Source organism: Coffea eugenioides, chromosome 2 (assembly GCF_003713205.1).
Source record: "Coffea eugenioides isolate CCC68of chromosome 2, Ceug_1.0, whole genome shotgun sequence".
In the NCBI taxonomy this organism is placed as follows: Eukaryota; Viridiplantae; Streptophyta; class Magnoliopsida; order Gentianales; family Rubiaceae; genus Coffea; species Coffea eugenioides.
In genome coordinates, this window is record NC_040036.1 from 19,560,379 (window position 1) to 19,587,249 (window position 26,871).

At 35.6% G+C, this 26,871-nt stretch overlaps 4 protein-coding genes across 7 annotated transcripts; 3 read left to right on the plus strand and 1 right to left on the minus strand.

Annotated features, from left to right (window-relative positions):
* The first annotated feature begins 4,459 nt into the window (after window positions 1–4,459).
* Window positions 4,460–10,216, plus strand: LOC113762000 (peptidyl-prolyl cis-trans isomerase CYP40-like). Of its 2 annotated transcripts, XM_027305228.1 has the most exons (11): window positions 4,460–4,541; window positions 4,641–4,822; window positions 5,356–5,856; window positions 5,969–6,056; window positions 7,072–7,124; window positions 7,614–7,718; window positions 8,558–8,633; window positions 9,412–9,449; window positions 9,564–9,623; window positions 9,713–9,792; window positions 10,014–10,216. In XM_027305228.1, exons 2-9 carry the CDS (start codon window positions 4,652–4,654, stop codon window positions 9,615–9,617), a joined length of 1,086 nt encoding a protein of 361 aa, XP_027161029.1. In that variant the 5' UTR covers window positions 4,460–4,541; window positions 4,641–4,651; the 3' UTR covers window positions 9,618–9,623; window positions 9,713–9,792; window positions 10,014–10,216. The 2 variants fall into 2 exon arrangements, with proteins under 2 accessions (XP_027161029.1, XP_027161028.1); XM_027305227.1 differs by lacking the exon at window positions 4,460–4,541 and having other exon boundaries at window positions 4,548–4,822.
* A 281-nt stretch (window positions 10,217–10,497) lies between these two features.
* On the minus strand, window positions 10,498–13,919 carry LOC113761389 (armadillo repeat-containing protein 6). Its single transcript, XM_027304351.1, has 8 exons — window positions 13,674–13,919; window positions 13,288–13,578; window positions 12,643–12,926; window positions 12,366–12,494; window positions 11,768–11,890; window positions 11,276–11,383; window positions 10,959–11,137; window positions 10,498–10,859 (listed from the first exon to the last, which is right to left on the minus strand). The coding sequence occupies exons 1-8, from the start codon at window positions 13,819–13,821 to the stop codon at window positions 10,736–10,738; spliced, it is 1,386 nt and encodes a 461-aa protein (XP_027160152.1). The 5' UTR covers window positions 13,822–13,919; the 3' UTR covers window positions 10,498–10,735.
* A 2,639-nt stretch (window positions 13,920–16,558) lies between these two features.
* On the plus strand, window positions 16,559–17,505 carry LOC113754385. The gene is made up of 2 exons (XM_027298789.1): window positions 16,559–16,850; window positions 17,055–17,505. The coding sequence occupies exons 1-2, from the start codon at window positions 16,610–16,612 to the stop codon at window positions 17,300–17,302; spliced, it is 489 nt and encodes a 162-aa protein (XP_027154590.1). The 5' UTR covers window positions 16,559–16,609; the 3' UTR covers window positions 17,303–17,505.
* Window positions 17,506–18,338: 833 nt separating this feature from the next.
* Window positions 18,339–20,579, plus strand: LOC113762891 (sodium channel modifier 1-like). 3 transcript variants are annotated; one of them, XM_027306518.1, is made up of 3 exons: window positions 18,339–18,626; window positions 19,546–19,992; window positions 20,180–20,579. In XM_027306518.1, exons 1-3 carry the CDS (start codon window positions 18,450–18,452, stop codon window positions 20,306–20,308), a joined length of 753 nt encoding a protein of 250 aa, XP_027162319.1. In that variant the 5' UTR covers window positions 18,339–18,449; the 3' UTR covers window positions 20,309–20,579. The 3 variants fall into 3 exon arrangements, with proteins under 3 accessions (XP_027162319.1, XP_027162320.1, XP_027162323.1); XM_027306519.1 differs by having other exon boundaries at window positions 19,549–19,992; XM_027306522.1 differs by having other exon boundaries at window positions 20,194–20,284.
* Window positions 20,580–26,871: the final 6,292 nt, after the last annotated feature.

A 26,871-nucleotide genomic window follows, 5' to 3' on the forward strand; every position in this document is an offset into this window, starting at 1 on the left:
ACAGAGCATAAAATGTTAGTAGTAATTCATACTCTATTAACTAGTTATAATACTGACGATATATGCAGGTTCAGGTGCAGGCTGCCAATGCATTTTCGGCTTTTTGCAGATCATAGCAAAACTGCCTTTCTAACTATGCAGATCTCATTGATTTAAACCTCATCGTCGAGTAAATTGATTTTATTAATTTACACAGACCATGGATTTTTGTCTTTTAAAATAACAAAAACTTTAAAGTTGCACTCATCTTTTAGTGTGTTACTGAAGAATTATTCACCACCTTCGGACAGGATGGGGAATATCTTATTATGCATGGGAACTCTTATTATGGTGTTACTCTGTTTCCATCATCCTTTAAGGTGTATTTTTTTTTTACATTCATATTAAAAATAATTAAATGATCCAACAATATTTCAAAAAATATTTTTTCTATTTTACTAGGAAGCTTTAATTCATTTTGATAACTATCCGCAATCGTAGTAGTGATTAACAATTGACTGTTTACACATTTTCATATTTTAATAAAATTGTTTAAGAAACTGGCATTCAAGGTGTAAAACCACATCCTATGAGAATGATTTTTACAAAATAAAAAATAATTTTTAGGGTGATGTTATTTGCACTCCCACTATCTTTTTTTTTTTTGTTTGGATGAGACTCCGTTTGGATTAGCTGTTTTTGGGAGTGATTTTGAAAAATTTTACTGTAGCAGAGTTTTCAGATTATATTTTGGGATATTTAAGAGTAGAAGAGTTTCTAAAATATATTTTGAGATATTTTTTAAAATTTTAAAAAAAATTAAACTATTTTTTAGATTAACCTTTAGAGTACTTTTTAAAATTTTTTATTGTATTTAAAAAATTAGTTTTTGAAAAACAGTCCCGCACATTTTCATTATTATGACACATTTCCTAAAACTTCACTCCTGCACAAAATTAACCTAAGCTGGAAAAAAAAAGAAGAAAACTTAGCGCGCTTCTTGAACGGGAGTCCCCTCGAGTATTTGTTAGCTAAATCCATTTAAATTAAACGAGCACAATTGGCTGGACTGGATGGATGGATAGGGAATTAGAACTAGGCATTCGACCCCGCGGCTGTCGCGGGGTGCCCATATTATGGTGTTATTGAGTGATGAATAATGTAAAATAAAGTAGAAGAAATTAGAAATAGAGGGTTATTGTTTTGTTGAATATTATAATAGTGATTGTAGAATAAGCAAATATGAGATAGTATACACAGTGAGCATGAGCAAAATACACAAAAATGGAAAAAAGTAAGGAGATTTTTTAAATTTGCTAATAGTTTATGGAGTCACCTAACGTAAGAAAATTCGGAGTTAATGCAGACTAAAAAGCTGCAACAAAGAAAAATGATTCTGTGCGAAGTAGTAAGTTTTTTGGCAAAAATCATGGGAACAAAACAGATATTCTTAGGTAATTAATAGGGAGGAGAAAATGATAGAAACATAACTTCAATCACAAGGAAAGAAAATAAGTAACTGCAGATTGATTAAGAGTAAACGAGGAAAAGGTCAATGAAGAAATGCAGTAAAGAAAAACAAGGACATACCTGACTGAAGCCGGCGCGAAGCTGAGAATTTGAAATAGGGATCAGGAAAAGCCAATAGAAAATAAAGAGCTAACAGAAAGGCGCAAGAGAAAAGAGAAACATCTCTAAAGCATTATAATAGTTGGTAGTCCGTAGATAAAGAAAACCAAACCAAAGAAACTGACGGTGAAAAGGTTAATGTAGACAGAACGCATAGTCTTCAACTATACAAAGAGTTTGTGGTTTGGTAGAAGGAAGCACGTGCATGCATTAAATATGACTAATGATTGCAAGTCCACTATGACAGTGTAATCTGTGAAAGAACCGAACGAAACAAGCATATCTCTATCTTTAAGTGCATGACATGAACTGTAACTACAGGTGTAACTTCTAATCTGTAACCACGTAAGATAGATTTTGCGCCACGTAACCTTTAATCACCAGGGAACAACCACGTAAAATTTGATAGCATGCGGTGGCATCGTAGAATAATTGCTATATATTTTGCTAAAAATATCTTAAAACGCAAAAGCTTTAAATTAATAATTGAGTAGTTAATATTAAAATGCAAAAGCTTTAAATTAATAATATTAGATACACAAAAAATTTGTCTCGATATATATTTTTTTCAGAAAAATCAATGTTTTTGTTAACATATATATTTTGCTGAACATGCACATATATAAAAAGGCACACAACTAATTATCACTTTGTCCTAAACACATTTATGTTATGCTATTCAAACTTAAAACGCAAGAGCTTTAATTTGATAATTGAGTAGTTAACAAATATTATCGAAGTAACATTTTTGAAGTAGAGGGAAATTATCCGATATTTTTAAAAACAATTGATTGTATTAATGGAACCTAATACAAAACGGGACAATTGATTTATATTTATTAGATATGCACATATTGGAATAAGATGAGAGAATAAGATGAGAAAATAGAATATGAGCACAACAGCAAAAGGAGACAATTAACTTGTAACTGGAGCTTGACGGCAAGCTTTAAATTAACAATTGAGTAGTTAATATTAAAACACAACAGCTTTAAATTAATAATATTAGATACACACAGAATTTGTGTCCATATATATATTTTGCCGAACATGCACATACAAATATTATCAATCTTAAACGCAAAAGCTTTAATTAGCTTTAATTTAATAATTGAGCAGTTAACAAATATTATCGACGTAACTACTCAATCTTAAAACGCAAAAGCTTTAATTTAATAATTGAGTATTTTAGTGTAATATTTTTTGAATTTTACTTACAAACATTTATGTTTTTAACATAAATTAAATGATTCAAAGTAAAATGTCCATAAATAGCTAGTACTTTGTTCATGTAATGGAGAAAACCAATAAAGAGCCGATATGCTATGGGCAATTTCTTTTTTTACTTTTACATATTTAATTTATGTTAAATACAAAACCTATGAGTTTCCCTTTCGTAAAAATATTAGTGTAACACTTTTCCAATTTTAGTTACAAACATTTATGTATTTTACACAAATTAAATAATTTAGAGTAAAATGCCCATAAATAACTAATATTTTGTTCATGTAATGCAAAAAACCCATAAAGAGCTAGTATGTTATAGGCAATATCTTTTTTACTTTCACACATTTAATTTATGTTAAGCACAAAATCTATCAGTTTCCTTTTCTTAAAAATATGAGTGTAACACTTTTTTAATTTTAGTTATAAACATTTATGTATTTAACATAAATTAAATGATTCTCTTTTGTATTTAACATATTGGGAGCAGAGGCCATTGACGGCTACATATTGGACCATAGGACAAAGATGGACAAATCGAACCGCCAAATTAATGCAAAAAATCCATAAAGAGCTGGTATGTTATAGGCAATATCTTCCATTTGTTTATTAATTATATGTACGTGTATTTTATATTGGAACATGTGTAAAGATTTGTAATATAATTTTTGTAATGTAGTATGGATTTGTCATATTTTATATTATTTTGAATGATTATGATTTTGATATGTTTTTCTATTGGTAAAGTAAGTAATTGTTTTGCACTTTTTAATTTTTTTTGGTATTTTATTGTTTACAGTATATTTATGTTTTGTCTAATTGTGATTTGATTATTGGTTCTAATTAATTTTATGCTAGTGAAAGTTGTGAGAGTGGATTAATTGAAGGATTTCTTAGTGTGTATGATGGTATAATTTGAGGTGTATTATTCTAGGTTGTGTTGATTTTTGTAATATTTAGTATTGATTAGTAATGTGTAAATTGTATAAATTTTTTAATTGTTTGTTGCTGGTACTATTTAACCTGTGAAGAGTAATTTGGCAGCCAAAGTTGCTGATTTTGTTTGCATATCATATATATATTTTTTGCTATATATGGATGGATATAGTGGTATTTTTCTTATGTCCGAAACCCAAACATAGTAGACCAACATAATAAGGCGGCAGACCAGAAAAGATTTCGCAAAAACCGTGAGAGGTCCAATAAATCTGGGCAGACATATGCAGCAGGCAACGGGCCAACCACTAAAAATATTATTTGCAATAAAAAGACGAAAAAGGCCAAAATCTATAGAGAAACAACAACGAAACCAGTGTAAAAGGGTAAAATTGGAATAAGGCGACCAAAATTTAGAACCTATGGCCGACAAGCATGAAACAGAGATGACCCCACGATGAGTTCCATCACACCTACAAAGACAAATGAGGACAAAATCAACCCTCAAATTACAAAATAACCAATGGAAATCACTGTTGCCAACCCTTCGGCGCTTTATGTAGTTAGAGATTAGGGACTTGGGGGCAACGGCAACAAATTTTTACAAATAATTGTTGCTACGGGTTCGCGGCGCAGCAGGCGCAAATTAGTGGAAGGACCATGGGTAAGTAGTAAGTACACAGTTTGATTTAAAATGGTTGAGTAATGAGGGGGAGACCTGGCTCCAAGCTCCAGAGAGTTCGAACTTCGAAATATATATAAAGCGGGACCTTGTAAGAAATGTTCTCCCCCGGTGCTTCCGCCTGCCTCTAGGGTTTTTCTACTGCTGCTCTTTGGTCTTCTCCTTCTAACCTGCTCGATTCTTTGATCAGAACTGCCGGAAATGGAGAGGCCACGTTGCTTTCTGGACATAAGCATCGGCGGTGAGCTGGAAGGTAGAATCGTCGTGGAGCTCTACAATGATATCGTCCCCAAAACCGCCGAAAATTTCAGAGCTCTCTGCACCGGCGAGAAAGGCATTGGTCCTCACACCGGTGTACCTCTTCATTACAAGGTCGTCCTCCCTAAAACTTCTACCGTTACACGCTAATTCTTTCATGCTACTACATTCGGACATGTATACGTACGGATATATTTGTTCATACGACCTTAGTTTACTCTTATATATTTGATTTCATGTGATCGAGTTGTGCACAGTTCTATTGACAGTGAATTGATTACCGTGAGGATTGTGGATTTCAGTGTCTAACCTTTTATGTGTGGTGTTTTCGCTCCCCTGACTTGATTTACATGAAAACTTGTTAAGAATCAATCATTGCTTTACGAATTGATAACAAGTATTCCTCTGATGTCGGCAAATTTGATCAACAAACAAAGTGGATGGTGTTTAATAGGAGGGGAAACTAAATCTTTGACTCCTCCTGAAGTTTCTGTCTAATTGTCTATTCATTGGATCTAAATGTAAAGCATTTTGTATAGTGCGTGGTCTCAGTGTTTCAGAGTAGTTTGAAGTTGACCTTTATGATAGTAATAATAGTCCTTTATTTGCGCTTTTAGTTTCTAACTACACTCCTGCATTTGTTTTAGGGAAGCCGATTCCACCGTGTTATTAAAAGCTTTATGGTGCAAGGTGGTGACATATCTGCAGGGGATGGTACTGGGGGTGAATCAATTTATGGGCTGAAATTTGAAGATGAAAATTTTGATTTAAAGCATGAAAGGAAAGGAATGCTATCAATGGCTAATGCCGGGCCTAACACTAATGGGTCGCAGTTTTTTATCACTACTACTAGGACTTCCCATCTAGATGGAAAACATGTTGTATTTGGGAAGGTAGTCAAAGGCATGGGAGTTGTCCGCTCAATTGAGCATGTTACAACAGGTGATAATGATTGCCCTACTCTGGATGTTATAATTGTGGATTGTGGCCAAATACAAGAGGGAGCAGATGATGGAATTGCTAACTTTTTCAAAGATGGAGACGAATATGCTGATTGGCCTGCTGATCTTGACAACTGTTCTGGGGAGCTTTCTTGGTGGATGACTGCTGTAGACTCTATTAAGTCTCATGGAAATGACTATTTTAAGGTATCAAATGCTTAAAACATCGGTAACTGGTCAATTGCTGATCTTGTTCTCCTATGTTTTTATACATTTTTATCTGCCATTTTTTATAAATTCCTCTGTTAACTTCTTGTAGAAACAAGACTATAAAATGGCTCTCAGAAAGTATCGAAAAGCTTTGCGATATTTGGATATCTGTTGGGAAAAAGATGGGATTGATGAAGGTAAACGAAATGTTTTGCCTTCCAAAGATGGTCAGTTTGTTCTTGCATATGTTAAAGGAAGATAATTCTCCAAATTTTGCTGCCACCTATACTACGCTCCATAGTTTGTAGAATTGGGATCCTATGCAGGATCGATTTAGGATAGTGGGATCGGGATCGTAGGATCCGATCGTTGAATTGTAAGATTCTACCAAAAATTACATATTAAGCTGTTACTAACTTTTAAACTATTAGTTTACATATTTTCATTGAATATATGCGTATTTAATTTTAAAATGCACAATATTAACACTGGTTTAAGGATTATTGACACAATAAATATATATTTCAAGTATCGTATCATGTTCTTATGGGCCATGATTAACTATACGAGTGAAGAAAAATCTGTTACTAACTATAATATCATGAACTTAACCAAAAATATAAGGTAACTAATAATCCATTGCACTAATAAGATAATAAGCAAATAATAATAATAACACGATACTAAGCAGCATAAAACAATATCAGTAGATTTTAATTAAATTTTATCCTTTTCTAACCAATTGAAACTCTTAAAACTTTCTTCACATAATTAAACTTGAAACTAATACTGAACTAGTAATATATTTTAGGAAGAAAAATTAAATGTTGCATTAAAAGATTCTAATTTGTTTCCATTTATTATTGTTTAGTGTTTATTATATTGTTCCTTGTGGGATAGCTTTAACAGGGATGGTAGCAAATTTAGATAGAAACATGTCAGCAAATGTTTAGGAAGTGGGCCACACCACTTGCATTGTAGGTTAAATTTTTTTGAACGATCCTAGTTGTTAGGATCGTACGATTCTAGTATGATTCTACGATTCCAGTATGACTTAGCTAGAACAAGTGCAATTTTATGAGAATTGCGACCCCACTACCAATCTGGATCAGTGACTTAATTCCAGGTCCTGATCGCGATCCTACGATCCGGATTACAATTTTGATAACACTGCTATGCTCTTCTCATTCTTTATTTCCGTTCTTTCAACAGACAAGAGTATGCATTTGAGGAAGATGAAGTCTCAGATATTTACAAACAGCTCGGTGAGTTTATCCTGGAATTCTCAAAGATATGCTGCTTGTGCTGGCCTTGTGCCAGAAATGAAATTTTGCCAAACATAGTAAGATGCAGTAACATTCTTAATGTCAATTCAGAACATTAGCTAGGGCAGAGCTTCCCATTTATATATGATTGTACAGTCAGTTTTACTGTGAGAATCAACTCTGGTTGTAATGCAGAGATTTGTCATTTGAACTAGGGTATCAGTGCATGTTTTCTAACGTGTCTTAGTTGCTTAGTACTGATCATATCTTGCTTATCATGAAGTTTGAAGCTTAGACTTTTTAACTTGTTATGGAGAAATTTTCCAATCTTAATCCTATCAGAAAGGCTTGGTTATATCTGATTTCTTCCAGAACTATTAGGTGTGCAACATTCATGCATTTCTGGAAAGAACATGTTTTACAATGCCTGTAGACCTGAAGGTTTTGGTTGTCCTATCAAGCCAGTTAATTTATTCTACTTTTGTTTAGGCTTGTAAACTGAAACTTGGAGATTCAAAGGGAGCACTTTTGGATGCTGACTTTGCAATGCGTGATGGAGAGAATAATGCCAAGGCTTTGTTTCGCCAGGGTCAGGTGAGTATGATTGTCCATCAAGTAAATCTTCGCCTTCTCCCCTATGCTGATATTAACTTATGATTATTGTTGTAAGTATTAAATGTTTACTAGTTGGACAAACGCTGAGTATCATCACTTTCTCTTTGACTCATAGTTCATTTTAATTCTTTTTTAGGTTTTTAATGTGGTTAATAGAGCCGGAGACTGATTTATCAACAAGTCGAATCTAGCTAAGGTTATACGCCTGTGGTGGGGGAAGGAAGAAACTTAGAATAGTGACCACTGTTTTAAAAAAAAAAAAATTTTCCTTTTATTAATGGACTGTTTGTGGTCAATGGCCCCTTGGGCAATGCAAGAGGATGATTAGGTTATTATGGTCAATGACTTGCTTACATAGTTATAGCTAACATCTTTACTTTATTATAGCTTCATCTTTCTCTGCTTTACTATGAACTATGTCAATTGGCTTCTGTTGTAGCTGGTATGCCTTCGCGTTCCATAAAAATCTCAATGGGGTAAATCAAACTACTAATTACAAATCACATGTTGTGCATATGTCCTGATACCTAAATGGTTATGTATATCTTTTAGCACAAATTACCTATTATTTTTACTGACTAATTCCCTTTGTTATTTTTCATGTTTATTCCTATTTGCTTGCTTTCAATCTAATAGTCATATGATATGCAATTTTTGTCGCCCTATGAATTCCAACTTGGCATTCGTGCTTCTTAGGAATCTTGTTTTGCCCCTATTTGATGATTATCATTGTTCTCTTCTGACTGACTGCCTATACCTTAGACTATTTTAGTGGCACATTCTGAAGTAGCTGTGATTGTAATCTATTGATCAATCAGGCACACATGGCTCTTAATGATATAGATGCTGCAGTTGAAAGTTTCAAGAAAGCTTTGAATTTGGAGCCCAATGATGGTTAGTGATGCTTATTCTTGTTTTGCTCATACAAAGCTGAACTTAGCTTTTCTTTTTGAACTAAGTCTTATTTGTTTGACTTATTTTGTTGACTTTTAGTTTATTTTGAGCTACAAAAGCTGCTTTTGTGAAGCACATCTGATCATAAGTTTGTTTAAAAACTTCTTTTGCTTTGCAAAATATTTAGGAAAAAAGCCTTTTAATCTTTTAATTTTTTCTGAGGATTTTTTTTTCTTGTCGATGTGGCTTTTGAAAATTTAAAGCAAGTAGGAAAATTGTTTTGGTTTGAGGTGCTTTGAAATGCTCAATTCATGGCAAAAATAAAAAGAATCAATTCAACCAATTTCCATCATTGTCTGAATATAAAGTTCACTTTCTAAAGAATTTTGAATTTACTGTTGCTTTATGTCATGTGGATCGTGACTTCCTCTGGGAAGATTGTGAATAATAAATTGAGTTGATTCTGATTAGTTTTTGTTGTAAGCTTCTTATTCTTACTCCTGGTAAAGGTTTAAAAAATGATTTGGAATGGTCTTTATTCTGGTTTCGTGCATAATGGTTCTAGATTTTACTGCTCCTTGGTCTTCTGGTTTTCAGAAGTTAACCTAGCTATAGGTTAATACCTATGGACAGATAGGTAACAACATGCAATGACTAGACTTCAGTAGTAAGTTTTGAGGAAGTAGACTCGTATTAGTATGTGTGGAGAATATGAAAGGCAACATATTTGATACATTGGATCAGACACTGATTACTGACTCGGGATCACATCTTCCAGGAGCAATAAAAAAGGAGCTTGCTGCAGCAAAGAAAAGGGTGAGTGGGGAATCATGTGTTTGTGAACTTTGCCAAATTGTAAACCACTTCGTATGGTGTTAGGTCAATTACTGCAGATGGTGATAATCTAATCTTCTTCTTCCTTGGCCATAGATTGCTGATAGACGTGATCAGGAGAGAAAAGCTTTCGCCAAAATGTTCCAATAATATATGGTATTTATTCTTCAGCTTCTTGTTTATGCTGCTAGTTTAAATGAGGTTGGTTTGATTCCGAGGTTGCTTCCCTCTGATTTTTTTTGAAGGTGGGGATCACCTTGTAACTTTATGTGCTAATTTCAACTCTGTTTAGACGGCATGCTTCGGTTGCCTGGTGCGCTGTCAGGTATTAACATTACTGCATAGTATTAGTTAAGTGAACAGCTAGGTTAAACAAGATTACTTGGAAATGATTACTTAAATATGCGATCAGCCCCATCTAAATCTAAGAAACCGAAAAATCTGTCTAATTTGCCACAAAGATTATTTCTTCTTGTCATTGAAAAATCTGCTCTATAATGATAATGTTCTCACCTCGGATTTTTTTTTTTTTTTTCTTTTTCACAGGGTTGAAAGGGCTGGTAGATCTTGATCACCGTATTGTAAACTTAGAGACTGTACAAAATTTTTGGGCAGACATTTTTAGGTTTGATTATCTTGGTATTAGTCAATTGGGCTTTAGCATTTCAAAACATGCCAAAACTGGCGAAGTTGATAGATTTTTTACCGTCTTACTGAATAATCAGAACTATTTTCTCTTTTTTCGCCCACTTTCTGATACAATTTAGTTTGATTATAATTTTGTAATGGGTTGTTAAAAAAATAACCGTCGTAGTCATCAAATGGCACCCGCTTAACGGGAGATCAAATTTGACTTCGTACGTGATACTATTGGATTTGCTAAATCGACACCCTTAACGGGAATTAATTTCACTTCTTAAATGATACTATTAGATTAGCTAAATTAACACCCTTAACGGGAGGTCAAATTTGGCTTCTAAAATGATACTAGTAGATTTGCCCTTAACATCGTTAATATGAGATAAATACATGTTCAAGAAATTTGCATTTAGGGAGTACTTTAAAACAGAAAAAGGATAAATTTTGGCTTCTCACCATCACCAGCATACCAAATACGAGTTAAATGAACTTACAGAAACCGTCTGCTTTTTCCACCAAACAAATTCCTTCCCAGAGCATTTCTATTGCTTTTGATACACACTAGATCATGTAAAACTTATCGAAGTACAAGAAACTATTAAGCATGCCATTTCTAGACCTGAACACCATTATGAATTGTAATTATCAAGGCCAAGATCCCTGAGTGCATCAGTAGCTGCTTCTTTGCAGATCTTGTGACTTCCCTTGGCCTTCCTAACGTGCTTCTCAATACCATGGCTGAGTAAAATTTTTCTGAAAGAACAAACAACTCCAGCTTTTAAATGAAATTTCTTTAAGACTTCCTACAGAACAAGGGACCATATTTTGAAGGCAACCAAGAACAAATCTTGCCTGTTTTCGGCATTCCTGACCACAAGATTCCGGATCATTAGACAGGCATTACGCTGCAGCTGTTCTGAATCAGGGAATCTCTGCATGGCTTGGATAGCGAGGTCCCCAGCTCCAACTTCAATTGCTTGAGCTGCATTATCTGGGGATCTCAAGCAGAGTATGGATATATGAGACATGACCTGCACAGCAGCAAGAAATTTTAATTGTAACTGTAGATACTAGGTCTCTAGATGCTTGGCCACCAAAAGAATAGTGCCCTCAGATAGCTAGGCACAAATCTGTGGCATAGTTTATGCAACTTATAGTAATTCATTCACCTCTTGTAATACTGAAGGGTCTTCAGAAAATCTTCCTGCAAGTTTTATAAGTCTCTGCAGCCCACCTTTCTCAATAATAAGACTCTTATTTATGTCACTTCCTGCCAACTAATCGAACTCACCAATTAAAAGCGCTTCAATCTTTCAAATATCAATAGATGGTAAACATGTTATCTCTCTACAGATGGTGAAAGAAAATGAATCTCAATAAGTAAGTTTCCTGGTTATACATGTTAGAGGACCTGTTTGCTGATACAAGCCATCTCAAGAGAAGTTTTAAGGGCCATATATGCCACCCACGTTAATGATTAGTAAGATAGTTCATCTTTAGAAGTAGGAATGGAGGTTTAAGAAATGAAAATGAATTGTGAATATGAAGTTTATAGAGTAATATCAGAAATTGAAGAAAAAGAATTTTGGGTGTGTATTCTGCAGCACAATGCAAAGGGACCAGTATTAGTCATCAGTAAAAAATATCATATAGGTTTTCACCTTAGATAACAAAGAGCAGCAAGTTCTGGCCGCAGCTTTGTTGCCTTGTTCCCCACAGTCATCAATGCAATGCAGAATTGCATCTATACCACCATTATCTGCGACTGATCTGCAGACTTCATCCTGCCAGAAGAATCATAAAAAATGAAAAAACGAAGACTTATGTCAAACAAAATGCGTTCATTCTAATCAAGGAGACAGTTCAGTTCTCCCAACCAAGACACAAAAAGAATATAGATGAATATAAGATCTAGGTCTTTGATCACCAATTCAATTACCCACGTTATTTTAATAATAATGAAGGGAAGCGGTTTAAAAAGGATGAACTGATACATTTACAGAGCATTTTACCCTTGCTAAATTTACCAGATCATTCCACACAAACACTGCATTTTCACACTCTAATTCAACCATATGGGATTCTCAGGTAGACAGCGCCAATATAGAAAGTAGCCAATCATAAAGCCAGAGACAAGAAAATATTGTATGTTTTGCTAGAGCATTAAACTATCATACTTTGATGGCGCATCCATGAGAGAACCATAACTTAACTCAAACTACAGCAATTATGCCTAATCACAACATATAGAAGACTTACATTGACGGCAACAGCTTTCAGAGCTATGCACGCTGATACAACACAAGGTGAACTAAGACCTTCATGAAGTGTATGTACCAAAGTTTCTACAATTCCCATCTTAGCAAATCTGCGAGCATAACCATAGACCTGCAATACATCAACAAGGTGAGAACAGTTCTTCAAGCTTACAGTAACATTACTTTGACAGACCCCGATTTGAAAAGTTTCACAGCAATCAGGGTGGCAAAGATATTTTGGTACAAGTAACAACAGCACGACCTCCTATCAGTCTTACTTGTGAGGCCACAACACGATTGTCATCTGCTGTTAGAAGGACTCGAACGGCATCATATATGCTAGGAAAGGCCCACCCACTGTGTTCTTTAAGAATTTTGATGACAAGTTGATCAATTTTCAAGTCCATGAATGACTCCTTCACAACCTCATTTCCAGATGCAGCCACAGCAACAACAGAAAAACAACTATTTAAGATGCTAACATGTTGACTTTCATCATTTAGGATGCCTACTACAATCTCCGGGCCACCACTCTCCTTAAATGTTTCAGTGCTTTGAAGATCTGTATATGAAAAAGGTTAAAAGACAATGTCACTCCACCAAGTTAATACTATGTTCAGACTTCAGATCATACCGAATTTGGCAAGACTTAAGCATCAGATAAAATCCACAGATTAGATATACAAAATCCAACGTTTAGTCTATATTTTTCAAACGAGCGTGGTAAGATGAAACTAAACAACAAAAAATGAAACCAATCCAACATTGCCAACCTTACCAATCATTAAGATGAATTCGCCCCCCAGCGCCCCCCCCCCCCAAACAAACAAAAAAAACCCCAACCCCTAGAATTAGTAATTCAACGATGGAAAGAAAATCCCAGCAATTTAAAAGTTGTTGCATTTAAGAAAATAAACATGTACCATGAATTAGTGAAGTCAATGTGCTCAAAGCCAAGTCTAGGACCCGATGAGGCCCGCTCTTCTTAAGCTTCGGCAAAATAGAAATTACCAACTCTACCCCTCCATTCTTGGTGGCAATGGCAGCATTTCCCGACCCTTTTGAGCTACACAACTCATTCAAGTTTCCCAACAATTCCATAATTTCGTTTTCGCTATCGGACGAATCGGAGCTCAGCCCTTTCAATCTGCTTAGAGCCTGAACTACCGGATTGTCATCGACTGAGCTCTCTCCGGGGACGCATTGGACTATACCTGGAAAGGACACAAGCGAGGTGGGATTAGCTTGGAAAAAAAAAAAGCTGGAGGGAACAAAAGAAAAAAGTTCAAAAACATATGATGGAAATTACCTGAGAGATCAACACCCTGGAGCGAAAGCGTTTGAACGGCGTCTTCAAGGGCTTCGGTGGGGTCCATCCCAAGGTCCTCTATATTCTCCTTCACCATTTCGTCGAATGCTTCCTGGGATATTGTACGGACTGCCTTCTGTGGGGCCATGTCTCACTTCTCTCCTGAATGTGGCCGTCGCCGGCTTCGTCGTCGTCGTCTCCCCCAGACGATCTGTGAAGCTTGAGCGGAGTGACAACTGAAATGAAGCATTACGGGAGGAGAAAGAGAGACGTTTTCAAACATTTCCATCTTTTTTTTTTTGGGGTGGAACTTGAGATCCAGGTAGAAGCAGTGGGGCTTTTTGGGTTGGGGTGGGACAAGTACTGGGCTTCCTGTTCGTTAAATGACAATTTTTTTGGGCTTGGCCCTGTGATTGGTTTTCGTTATTTGTAAATGATAAAACATTTTCTGACGCAGTCAGAAACTTCAAAGTGAGCTTAAATGGAAGCAAATGGAGAGAAAAGAAAACAAAAGATGGGAAATGGATCATTCTTCCTTTTTGTTTGGGAGATTTGACTAGAGAAAAAAAACAAGAAAGAGAGATACAGAGAAATGGGAGAATTAAACACTCAGAACCTGTTTGATAATTCAATTCAGCACTTAAATTTAATAGATTCATATCTTAATATATTCAGACGAGTTTGATAATAAAAAATTGAACATCTGAATTAATTAAGTGGAATTGAATGTCTAAGACAAAACTTGCTCACAAAAATAAGTGATAAACTATTCACTTATCAGTAAATGTAATATACATTCACATGTATTTTATTTAATATTTAACAATTCAATAACTTAATGGATTTAGATTTTAGATTTCAATTTTATCAAACCCAATTTTAAAAAAAAAATTTAGAGTATTCAACTTGGCAAAACTCGAACATAAACTTGTATTGTGTGGATCACCTTGAGTACCCATACATATTAAATTCAGGCTGGGGTCCAGACCTGGGCCACCTAAGTTAACAACATTGAGTTCAAAGCTCAGTCCTGATGGCATTTTGGGCTTCGGGCCTAATCTAAATGGCAGCCTTGTTTGAATTGTGTTTTTTTTACAGAAAATTTTTTATATTTTTCATAAACATATTTTCTGATTATTTTTTTAATTCACATATATCAAATCAAATCAGTATATTTTTCTATAAAAACTCTTAAAACTAGCAATCCAAATGGGTAGTAAATTTTCTTTCTTTTTTTTTAACAAATAAAAAAAAAGTGACCGGGATGAACTAAAAGGGGAGGGAAGAAACATCTTCATTCTCTCGTTTCCAGATGTTGCAAAAAATAAGACGTCATTATACGGTAATCAGTGCATCAACATCCTACTGTTTATGATTTATGACAATCTAAATGCTTTCTTCACCACCACCTTCCCCCCGGGTCAAGTGTCAAGATTTTTAAGTTAGAAACGCAATACCGAGCAACTCGTTTTCGTTTTGGCAATGATGGCTTTTTCTGCATTTTCTTGACCTTTGGTTTCCTCATAGATACTACTACCATATGCTTAATTGTAAGAAACCCATCATGCCTTTTTATTGAATCCACACATGAATTGCAACCTCCTTTCAGCTTAATTTGGTCAACCCCACGAGTCTTATTAAGTACTTAACCTTACCGAAGAAAAAGATTACTGCCTAAAAGTTTTTCTGGCCGCGCAATTGGACTCCTGAGCCAATTTTGACGACCATGTATATATACCCAGCTCTTCTGGATGCTCCTTTTCCTCGCCTGAGTTTGCTTCATTCATTAAAAAAAAGTACTACGTTTATGTATTATGTATGTACCACCACAATATAGAATACATCGTTGTTTTCTTTTACATTTTTCCTGACAGAAACTCTTAAAGTGAACCCAGTCTAATGTGAATGCTGCGATTCGTAGGTTTATGCATCCTTATTATGAAATACTACTACTAGCGTACGCAAAGATTACTCCCTTTGTATCGAATTTTGAATAATCATGTTGGCTGTGGAAGTTTACCACCCACCCATTGTATTCACACTGTAATAAAGATACATAATGGTTTCTTAGACCATGCATATTTATCGTGCACTGTATTTGATAACTACTAGAATGGCTAGCAAAAGCATGTAAATCTCCAATACACATCGGAATACTCGATTCGCATTGAAAAACATGGCTTGTTTTGGATTGTATTTTTTTAAATTTTTTGTAGAATAATTACTGTAGCGATTGATATAATATGAAGTAAAAGGTGATTGAAAAATGTGTTCACGAAAAACGTAACGAAAATTACTTTCCAATTTGGGGGGGGGGGGGGTTATGGGGGTTGGTTATCTCTAGCTAGTTTGTTTAGAAAATGCTATTCGTTGTGCAATTAGGGAGTAAACTGACTTAGCGTAGGAATAGATGCAATTTTTTTTTTAAGGGAGAATATATAGTAATAAGTTTTCTCACATACAGGACAGGGAGGAAATAGTGAATACTTAGATGCGCGGTGATATAATCATATACGTACACACATCAGATGTTTTCAAGCGATGAAAAACTACACACACACATACATATACATACACGTTAAAAAGTGGAAAACAGGTAAATTCTGGAAAGAAACTGCATGCGGATTAAATTAAGATTCTCATCTCACCACAAAGTGGCGGACTTTGAAAAGCTGGAGAAGAAATAAAAAATATTCGGGATTGGAAAAACACACGAGACTCGTCCGTTATTCATAATTTCTGCATCCGACCTACCCAACTGGACGAAAGGTCTGACTTGTTCAAATTAACTGCTACAGCAAAGTAGCAAGCGTATGTTTGCCGCCTATAAAATGCCCATCATTTTTTGATTGGTAAATATCCCATCGCAATTACCAAAACTTGATAGCTAACTAACTGCTCATAATCTGCCATTTTTCCAGAGCAGAAAAATCAATATGGCTTCTCTAGTATTTCATGGAAAAGCAGGTGTTCTAGTTGTGGTTATAATGTCCATATTGGGCGTTGGTACTCTGGGTAACAAGCAGGATACCAACTGGAATTACGGTTGGCACAGACACCCCAATGGAAGCCAACCAAGGAGGGTGGAAGTCGGTGGTTCTGAACACTGGCACTTCGGGTTTAACTACACCGACTGGGCTCTCAAAAACGGTCCCTTCTATCTTGGTGACACCCTAGGTACGTACTTACTGCGTTGTTTCATCAATCATTTCCTCTCCCTGCTTCATTGATGCATGGAGCTAGCTTCCTAATTACGTACGTTGATGAAGGGCCAAGAAAAATATACAAATGCATGGTGTGATACGTGATATATATATATATCTTTTGAATGTGAAGCACCAGTATGTTCAAGGTTCTTATTCTTAATTCCTTTGGGTGCAGTGTTCAAGTATAACTCTACCCCATTTCCCCATAGCGTGTATCTATTGCCAAGCTACCGGAGCTTCTTGACATGCGACCTGCGGTGGGCATGGAAGATAGCAGATGTGAACCAAGGCGGCGGGGAAGGATTTGAGTTCGTGCTGAGGTGGTGGCAGCCTTACTATTTTGCCTGCGGCGAACGGGGCGGCTTTCACTGCAGCAATGGGACTATGAAATTTCCCGTCATGCCACTCATACATTGGAACTGAAATTATTCAGTACATGACGGCTCCGTTTTGGGAAAGGGCAAAAAAAAAAAACGAATATTAGTGTGATTTTATTTTCAAAATTAAAATGTTCCAATTGATCAATTCCAGCAAATAACGAGAGTTTTTCTTCTTTCTTTTTTTTGTGTGGGTTTATACATTTATGATGATGTTTTCTTCTGTAAGCCGATCGGCTATTGCCACAATGTTCCCATGATTAATATCCAATAACAAAGTATGGAAAAAAAAAAAAGCCAATTTAGATGAACCTTTTTATTTTTATTTTTATTCTTTTGCAACTTCCTATTTTCTTCATATTCGAATGATATGTTCTCTCTAATCATGGTTTACACGTCAAAACTAAGTGCTGAATTGCAAAAATTCTTCTTTTAGCCATAATAATCATTTAACTAATTATAACATGCATGCTTAGACTAATCTTTTCCAACGTCAACGGTGCGCATATATTAAGAGCATTACATGCATCAAAATTTTGAATTCATTGAAATTATGTGACAAGCATTCAATTCACACGTTCATACACTATCAGTATACAATAGATTAGCACCGCATTTTTTTTTGGACAAAAAATGTATTTTTTACTTAATTCACTAACCAAAAATGTACACTTTTATTAATTAGTTGGGTGTTAGAAATTTGTAATTGTATCAGTTGAGTGAATGTGTAATTTTAACGAAAAAAGTACGAGAGGCTATCATGCTAATCGCCCACGACAGACCCATTGGGTTTTTTTTTTTTTTTTTTTTGGAAGTTCCCATTTGGGTTAACTTAAATAGAAGATTATTGTGCATCAAAAATATGAGTGGGAAGTGAGGAACGATGTGAATTACAAGTGGTAAATTGGGCAAATTGAACATTTCCCCAGCAAAGAACAAAAATAAATAAATAAATAAAAATTTCCTCAGTACGATCCAATTGAACAATCGGAGTCACCCACACCGACCCGAATCTGGAGTCAAAAAAACAAACAAAACGACGCCGCTCTTCTTCCAGAGATGGAGACAGACAGGAACGACTTTCCGCAGCTAAACGGGAAATGGCAGCGCTGCTCCGCCGGGAAACTCATAAAAAAGGTTGAGAATTGCAGCGAACAAGCAATTTTTATCAAGAAAGAGAGCGGGAGGAAGCGATGAGTGTGTTTGGAGGAGACAGTTGGGGTCGGGAGGCTCAGTACAGGAAGCGAAGAGTGGATGATCTGATAATCGAAGGAATTGATGGGTGTGGTTATAAGAAGCTCCCCAACGGCAAGTTGGTTTGCCTGCTCTGCCCCCACCATCCCGTCCTTGACACCCCTTTAATGCTTTCCGTAAGTCCCTCCATTTTTTCAGGGTTATCTCCTTTCTCCACTAATCTTGTGTTTTCGTTCCCTTTTTTTTTTTTTTTGGAATTAGGATTTATTTAGAATATATATATTGTTGTAAGTAAGTAAGTAGATTTCTGAGAAATCGACTCCTTCCCACCGTTCACCATACTTCCGTGCCACTGATCGAGACTTGAATTGATTCTCATTCTTATGCAGCATAAAGGGTTAGAAGTAGAGCCTTCAAAATATTCTCATGCCTTTTGTTTTCTTATTCATTTCTCTTACTGTAGAGGAAGGACTTACACAACTTACAACTCGAGAGAGCACGACAGAATACTATTAATCTGCCCGCTAGTATGATTCTTGAGACTTATAGTGCTAATTACAAGAATCAGACCTGCTTTTAGCTTCTAGATTTTAGATTTTTCCTTTTTTTTTAGAGCTAAAATCACAATCTACAAGATACCTGCTTTTTGGACCATCACTTTGGCTTTTCAAAAATCAGAATTGGTTGAGAGCAGACCCTAAGCATCAACCGGATATGGTTTGATTAAAAGATCACAAAAAATGACACCAGCAAGTCCTGGGGCAGGTGGTGATGGTCTTGGTTTCTGGAGACTCGAGGGAACCGAAGTAGAGGGAAATAAGAGGGAGGAAAAAATGACGATTGGATGTGAGCTAACATGGTTGTACAAGGCAGAAACGATACTTTATGACGAAGAAGGAGAGTAAACGATTTTCATGCATTTTGTCCAGGGTAGAATTAGATATTAGAACGCACCAGTACACCTTCACATGCATGCAATGCAAATGAGGCCTTCTGCATTGCTATGTTGTTTCTTCATCATTTCTGGACTGGAGCTAGAATTGAGATTGTTTGCTATCCCAAGTTCGGTTGCTAATTGTTAAAAGTTTGTTTTAGCAGATGCATGTGAAGGGGTCACGCCATCGAGCTGCAGAGTCCGAACAGAAGGAAAGAGAATTATCGAGACAATATCAGATAAATAAGAGGATTGCATTGGCAGATTCCTCTAGTACTGCTGTTTCCAGCACTAGTTCTGAAGTAAGATGTGGATCCACAAAGACGCCTTTAATTGAGCAGGTCCACAAAGCTGCTTCTGAGATACTTGCTGGAGAATCTCCTCAGTGCAGCACAATGGATAAAAGTCCAGATGTCCGATCAGATATCTGCTACTATAAAAAAGAAAATCAATCTATTGCAAAGAGCAATGCCACCGAAGTCGTAGCAGCTCCTGAAGTGGCCTTCCAGCAGCAATTGGATTATAAAAATCGTCGTGAGAGGGAGCTTAAGCTGATTTCAGCTGGGTGGAAGCGTGATGCCCATGGCCGGTGGTTCAAGGATGAAAATGTGAGTTTCCTTTGATAGATAGCGGTATTATGCACATTTTTCGTAACTGCTCCTGGATTGTGACTAAAGCTCAAATTTTATTTTTTGTTAGGAATCTCTCTCTCTCTCTCTCTCTCTCTCTATTATTGATTTTGTGAAGGATCAATCAGCTATACTTCTGCACTAGTCATCACCTTGACTGCAACAGGTGTTTGCTTGCAGGTTGAGTTTGATTCTGATGAGGAAGATCCAAATGTTTATCTTGGACAGTGAGTGGGGGAAAATCATGATTGAGCTTATGATTTCTGATCCCCCTGTAGCACTGATAATGGCATGAAAATTCACTAACTGCCTTCTGCGCATGAAAAAATTGCTGAGTGCTGCACAATTGTGTTGCTCTGCATGGCTTGTGTGGGAGAGGGGGACTAGGAGGCTCGGTTGAAGCTGGTTCAGCAAAAGTATAAAATTCAGCTAAACTGAAGAGTCCAGTTTTTATGATGTTCTGTAGCAAAAGCCTGGTTGGTGTAGTTCGGAATTTAGATGAACTTGAGACATTAACTGAAGTTGGGATCTTTTATCTGACGAAGTAAAGGCATCTTTTTGAGCTCTGCTGTCTAGAAATTGCTTGATGGAAACTATATACTGCGTAGCATGCGTTTTGGCAAAATTATTACTAATTCCGCTGTAAGGGGCATCCTTCATCCTTGCCTGACTGCTTTGGAGCTGGTTGGATTGCGTCTTCTTGAAGTTGGATGAATTTCTTTACGAGGTGAAGCCCTTCTGATTGTTGTCATCATAAGCCCAGAAGAGGGCTATGGATGAGCGTCCCCGTCCCTCCCCCTTTCTTGTAGCAAAGGATCAAGCAGAATACTTTTTTTTATACGTGGACTTGGTTTACAAGAATCCATCATAGGCCCAAAACCAGGTGTGCATCCCCAGTGGGCTTCGTGGATATTTGTATCTTCATTGGGCTCAAATAATTCACACGCTTTGACATAACGGTTGTGTGCATTAGGAGAGGTAAAGGGGAGGAGATTAATACAAGAGTTGGCCCAAGGCTTTTTTAACTGATCTGGAACCGTTTATGGGGCATACAATTACGTCAGCCCGTATATCTGTATCCTTTCCACGCAGAGATCCCTTTTTTTTTTCTTTTTTTTTTTCTTTCTTTCTCCAAATTCCCATTCGAATGGAACTAAGGAAGGTTTCAGAGTCAAATCAAGAACCTTATGCGTGGTTGATTGATATTTTTACCAACTTACTGCATATTGAAAATCTTTTTGATTGATATTTTTACCAACTTACTGCATATTGAAAATCTTTCACCTACTACCATATGATATAGCTTCATTTACACACAAAATTGGAAAATATATCACCGAGAGTGAGGCTGCAGTTCTAGAAATGTATAAATCTGGAAAGGGAATATGCATGGAAGTCAACAATAAGCAAATCCGCAATATTCCTCGTAAATATCACACTTGAAACGTTTCTCATATTTCTTGGAAAACATTTACATAATGCATTAATCTTCAGCTAGGACAAAAGTTAGTATATACTTTTTGAAAAGAGAGAAAAAAAAAAAAAAAAAGGAGCCGGGGGGGGGGGGGGGGGGCGCTATATTGTTGTTCACTATTTCAGCCTCTAGAGATGATGAGATGATGCAGTTATGATTACGCTTAAATTATAAGCATCTGAAAGAATCCAAGGTCGGCTGTGTTCCCTCATTTTGAGAAAACTCCAATCCCACCGTCATTATCATTAAAGATACCCCTAACCACTACTTGTGGCCAAGGGGAGTTAATGGTTTGTTTTCTTTCTTTCTTTCTTTTTTTTTTTCTTTTTGGGGTGGGGTGGGGTGGGATTGGAGGGGGTGGGAAAGGGTAAAGTAAAAACGTTGTAGGAGTATTATTTACTCTGCTTATCCATGTTGATTTCTAGAAGAAACTGGATGCAACGTTAGCGTCAGGGCGATACACTGTCACACCCCCGAAAAAAAGAAAAGAAAAGAAAAGAAAAAACAGAAGAAAGAAAGAGCTAGCATTAGCAACTCATAAAAAGAGGGACCACGCCTCTCCTCTTGCACAAAGGTACTTGTTTCTTTTTCTTGCCTAAAAATGGCGCTAATAATAGACTTGGTGTCATTAATAATCAGTCAAGTCGGAAAAGACACAAAGAAATAACGGAAATTAAAAAAAAAAAAGGTGTTCTAGAAGAAATGGACGGCCCGGGAAGGAAAAGTTAAGGCCGTCCTGGCAAGTGGAAAGTGGAAAGTGGAAATTCCAATTGAAAGTCTCAAATCTCTCGTCTGACTGACTCGTCGTCTACTAAGCGGAGTGATCTTTGTTCGCAGTCGGAGTAATGCGTACGCCGATATAATAATATCTTGCTTAGGCAGTTGGCAGATATCGTGGTATTAAGTACTAGTTGAATGTATTAGTGGGTTAGTTTAGATTAGCAAATGGGTTTTAATTAAAATTTTTTAATTCTTTAATTTATTTGTTAGAAATATATTTTTGCGAGTGATCTATCAATTCTACTCCTAAAATTTGCAACCGGGTTGTTAGATGGTTTGATTCACAACTGAATTGATTTCTATGATGTAAAAGTTTTGGTTTTTAAATGTGAAGGACCAATTTGTTTCGTTTTAAATGTGAGGGACGAAAATAATTTTTTTACGAAATATAGGGATGAAACCGGTCATTTTTCCTTTTTTCTTCCCCCCTTTTCAGTTTTTGCTAACACCTGCTTGCTATCCACTTTTAGCAAATTAAGGAGGCAAAGTCTGAACCCACTATAATCTGGAATCACCATATCCGCAAAATAACTGTATAGTTTGTAGTACTAATCTAAATGTAATTTCTGATTTCACGCAATAACTTTGTGTCTAACCATAGACACAAAATAACTTTGTGGTTTGATAACTTAATTCGATATTTAAATTTAATGTGTTTAAATCTTAATATGTTCAGACGCATTTGATAACCAAAAATAGAATGTTTGAATTAATTAAATGACACTGAATTTTTTAGTCAAAATTTGCACTAAAAAATAAGTAATGAATTATTCACTTAACATTTAATTTGATATACACTCAAATGTATCAAATTTAGTACTAAATTAATTCAATAATTTAATATATTTAGATTTCAAATTTCAGTTTTCACACTTCAATTTTATCGAATGCATCTTAAGTGTAATATCTGATTTCACGAAATAAAAGAATGCAAAAATTAAATTTCAAAATTTTTATTAGTAGAGTAGTGCATCATTCAAATTTCAAGGGGAGAAAATTCGAGTCAATAGAAGCACGCGGTGGATTGACGAGACTGGACCGGACAGCTGAGTTGCTTAGATTACACGTATGCGCATCCAACAGTAGCCTGTGGGGAAGTGGCAAGCTCCAGATTTTGCACTGATCAACTTTCATGAGCGCCATTAATGGTGGTTGGTCAGTTTTGAACTTTTGATATTTCAAGCCAATGGCAGCAAATTGATGAAAATAAAAAAGAGTTGGGCTCATTTAATTCGTCAATAAAGACGTGACTTTCCCATATTGAAGCGCGATGGAACAAGTAAAAGTTTTTCCGAGCCGTTTACTCGATACGATTTATGATTGGAAATGCATTACTCTTTTCCTATTTGATACCTTTTTGTTTATATTCAAATAAAATGTGTTACTACTGTTTCATTTCTCTGAAAACTTAAGTATATTTCCTTTGTTTTGCTGAAATTTCGTTTAATCAGGTCATATTCATTTGCAAAATAATCAAAAGACAAATGTTACATGGACCGCTGTAGTCGACCAATGGCCAGGAAATGTCTATTAGAATTTTTTCATTCAGAATTTGAATCATGTATCCACAGTTAGGGAGAAAAAAGAGTGTCAAAAGGGGTGAAATAGTTTTTTTTTCCAAGGGTTATTGTCACCTTATCCCCTAACATTTATAATTATTATCAGTTTTACTCCTAATGTATTTCCATTAGTCAACTCAGCAAGTTGACTGAAAAGGTGGCCATGTGACTTTTTCTTTATTGTTACTAATTTTTAGGATGAAAATATCCTTAAGCTCGTAATATTTACAACTGTCTTGATTTTTTTAAAAATTCATTTTCTCTTAAAATGATATGCATACTTTTTTATTCTTTTTTTTCCTTAAATCATTCACAAATCCCTTAATTTTTTAAATTTTTGTTTCTTCTCTTAATTTCTTGACTACTTGTAGTACAAGGTTATAATATGAAATTTTTCTAGACGTATCTAAACTTGTTTGTAAGTATAAAAAAATCATCTGAACTATTTCGTAGGTCTAAACCTTTTATTTTCACATGTAACGTGTCTTTTTTTCCGTCCAATGCAATTTTGGAAGAAATGGACATTGTTGTCGTCAACTATTATTTTGCACTACATATGTCATTTCATCTAAATCATATAACGCTGTTTGCTTTTACCGTTAGTTTGGAGATAAATTGACTAAAATATAATATTATGAGATAAACTGATAATAACTATAAAAAATAGGGGGTAAAGTGATAATAATCCTAAAAAAAAATGCTACGCCACTTGATCATGAACTGTTCGGAAGCTTCATTTGGCCACAATAAAGTCGGTTGTAGAGAGCTTCTTAGTTAGCTATGTAGCTGGCTCTAGTACGTTCCACTGAATGAAAATGAAAGGCCAACTTAATTTCGGCAATCAATCTACACGAGAAACTGCATAATGGATAATAATAATAATACTAGCAGCATTCGTCGGTGTCCATTTGTTTGGTCTACCATTTTTCAAAAGCAAGAGCAAAATAACATGCCAAAATATACCTGTCAAGGTATGTGCAACGCAACAATAGAAATACTAGATCGAAATGGTAGAGTTGGTATCATACTTTCTTGTTAATCTAGGATCGAATCTCTTTGAGATATTTGTATTGTCTAATGCATCTAACCCTTCGTGTGATTGACGAGTTATTGCACAGGACTAAATTTATTCAGAATGCGCGCTCTTTCGGATAGCTGCTGCATGTTCCATTGTGAGCCGAGGAAAGTCTTTTAACATATGGAATTATGGATGCAAATTAACAAGCGTGAGTTTTGAAATACGACAACCGTCATCACAAAATTATACTCCTCCTATAATTACCTACTCTACTTCCATGAATTGAATTTAGTACAGAGATAAGATACAAATGGGTTTGCACATAATATGGAAAAATTCGTCATAAAGAAACGTCCAATTGAACTTTATTATGCGTCATGAGGGGTTATTTGGTTTGAAGTTGATGGATAGCTACAAAGCTTCTGCTGTGTCGTGATCATGTGATGAGCAGTCGCTCAGGTTCCACAAGTTTTTTTTTTCTTTTTCTTTTTTTTTTTTGGGGGTGAAAATAGCGGCAGTAATGATTAATGACGTAAAAAATTGGGCCTCACGTCCTTGTTCTTCTCCGTCTGGACTTTTCGCCAGCTCCAACGAGAAGGCAATGGAATGCAACCACAAAAAAATGATTAAAGGCTATTAAATTGGATAGCAATGATTTTGTGGCTCACAAGCATTCAAATCGTTAATTACGTGATTGGAAATCAGAAGCAATTCATAATTTCATCTGCCCCTTAATAGTTATAGCCACCTCATCAATCATCATCAGAGAAGTCGTACGTCATCACGTCAAGTATAGACATGCACCTAACGTGGTCTCCCCTCTCAACATGTATGATGTACCGTATACGTACTCTCTATTAATTCAATAACAAAAAAAAAAATGAATTACAGATAATTAATATTTTTCTTAATTCAATATCGCTGTTCCTGACAATACCGCGAACTGGCAAATAAATTCGAAAAAAAAAAACCAAAAAACTACTGATTAGTTGGTTAATCACACCCTCCAACACCGTCCGGGGAAGATAATCAACGACTTTGACCGGTAGACGTCGGTCGGTTCGGTGTATGTTTAGTGATGGAGGGCGGGATAAACCATTTAGGTTTTACGCACGGCGATGCCGTTTGCAATTTGTCTTTGCATAAATTAATAATTACGGCTACTGGCAGTCCAGTCCACGGGTGGACTATCCTAAAATGCTACTACTCAGACATTTACGAAGGTTGTAGACATTGACAAATCATACTTTACTAGACAGAGTTGCATCAAATCTTGATATCGTCTTTCAATCTCACTATCAAATTCCTTCAAAAAAAAAAAAAAAATCTAATTATCAAAGACCACCCAAAAAAAAAAAAAAATTGATAGCAGTACCACCATATAGGAAACTTTTTACAAAAAGTTGTGAATCCTGTTAAGTGCTAACTCCTAAGGGATTTTGCAAGCCACGCCTCGTGGTATGAAAAATGAGCAGTGTTTTTTAATCTCAATATTTGGGATTAAATTTGATAAATAAACCCTACAATATGCATAAAAAAAAAGGTTGTTATTTTTTAGACCCTAATAATAATAATAATAATTTTCTGTAGATACAGTTACTATGCCAATATTTAACAATTGCCCTTGTACGTAGATTTGCAAATTGCAATTGTGAAGTTCACTAGTCCCCCGCTATAACTGGCCGTTACATTAGCGATAGAGTATAAATTAAATTAAATGTAGAGCATAGAATTAAAAATTTCCTCACTGGAAAACAAAAGTGTTAATGACACTTTGCTTCCTTGAACTACAATAGTAATCACACTTTGTCCCTTTAAACTAGAAAACAAAAAAGAATGTACACTTTGTCCCCCTAAATTTGACTCCATCGTCCTTCCCTTCCCTCTCCCCCACCTCCAAAAAAAAAAATAAAAAATGATGGAACGATTAAATTGCCTTTTTCTATTATTAAGCGTTTTGTTATTACAAAATATATCCTTTCATACTCAGGAGCAAATATTCTAACTATTATAGTAAACGTATTTAT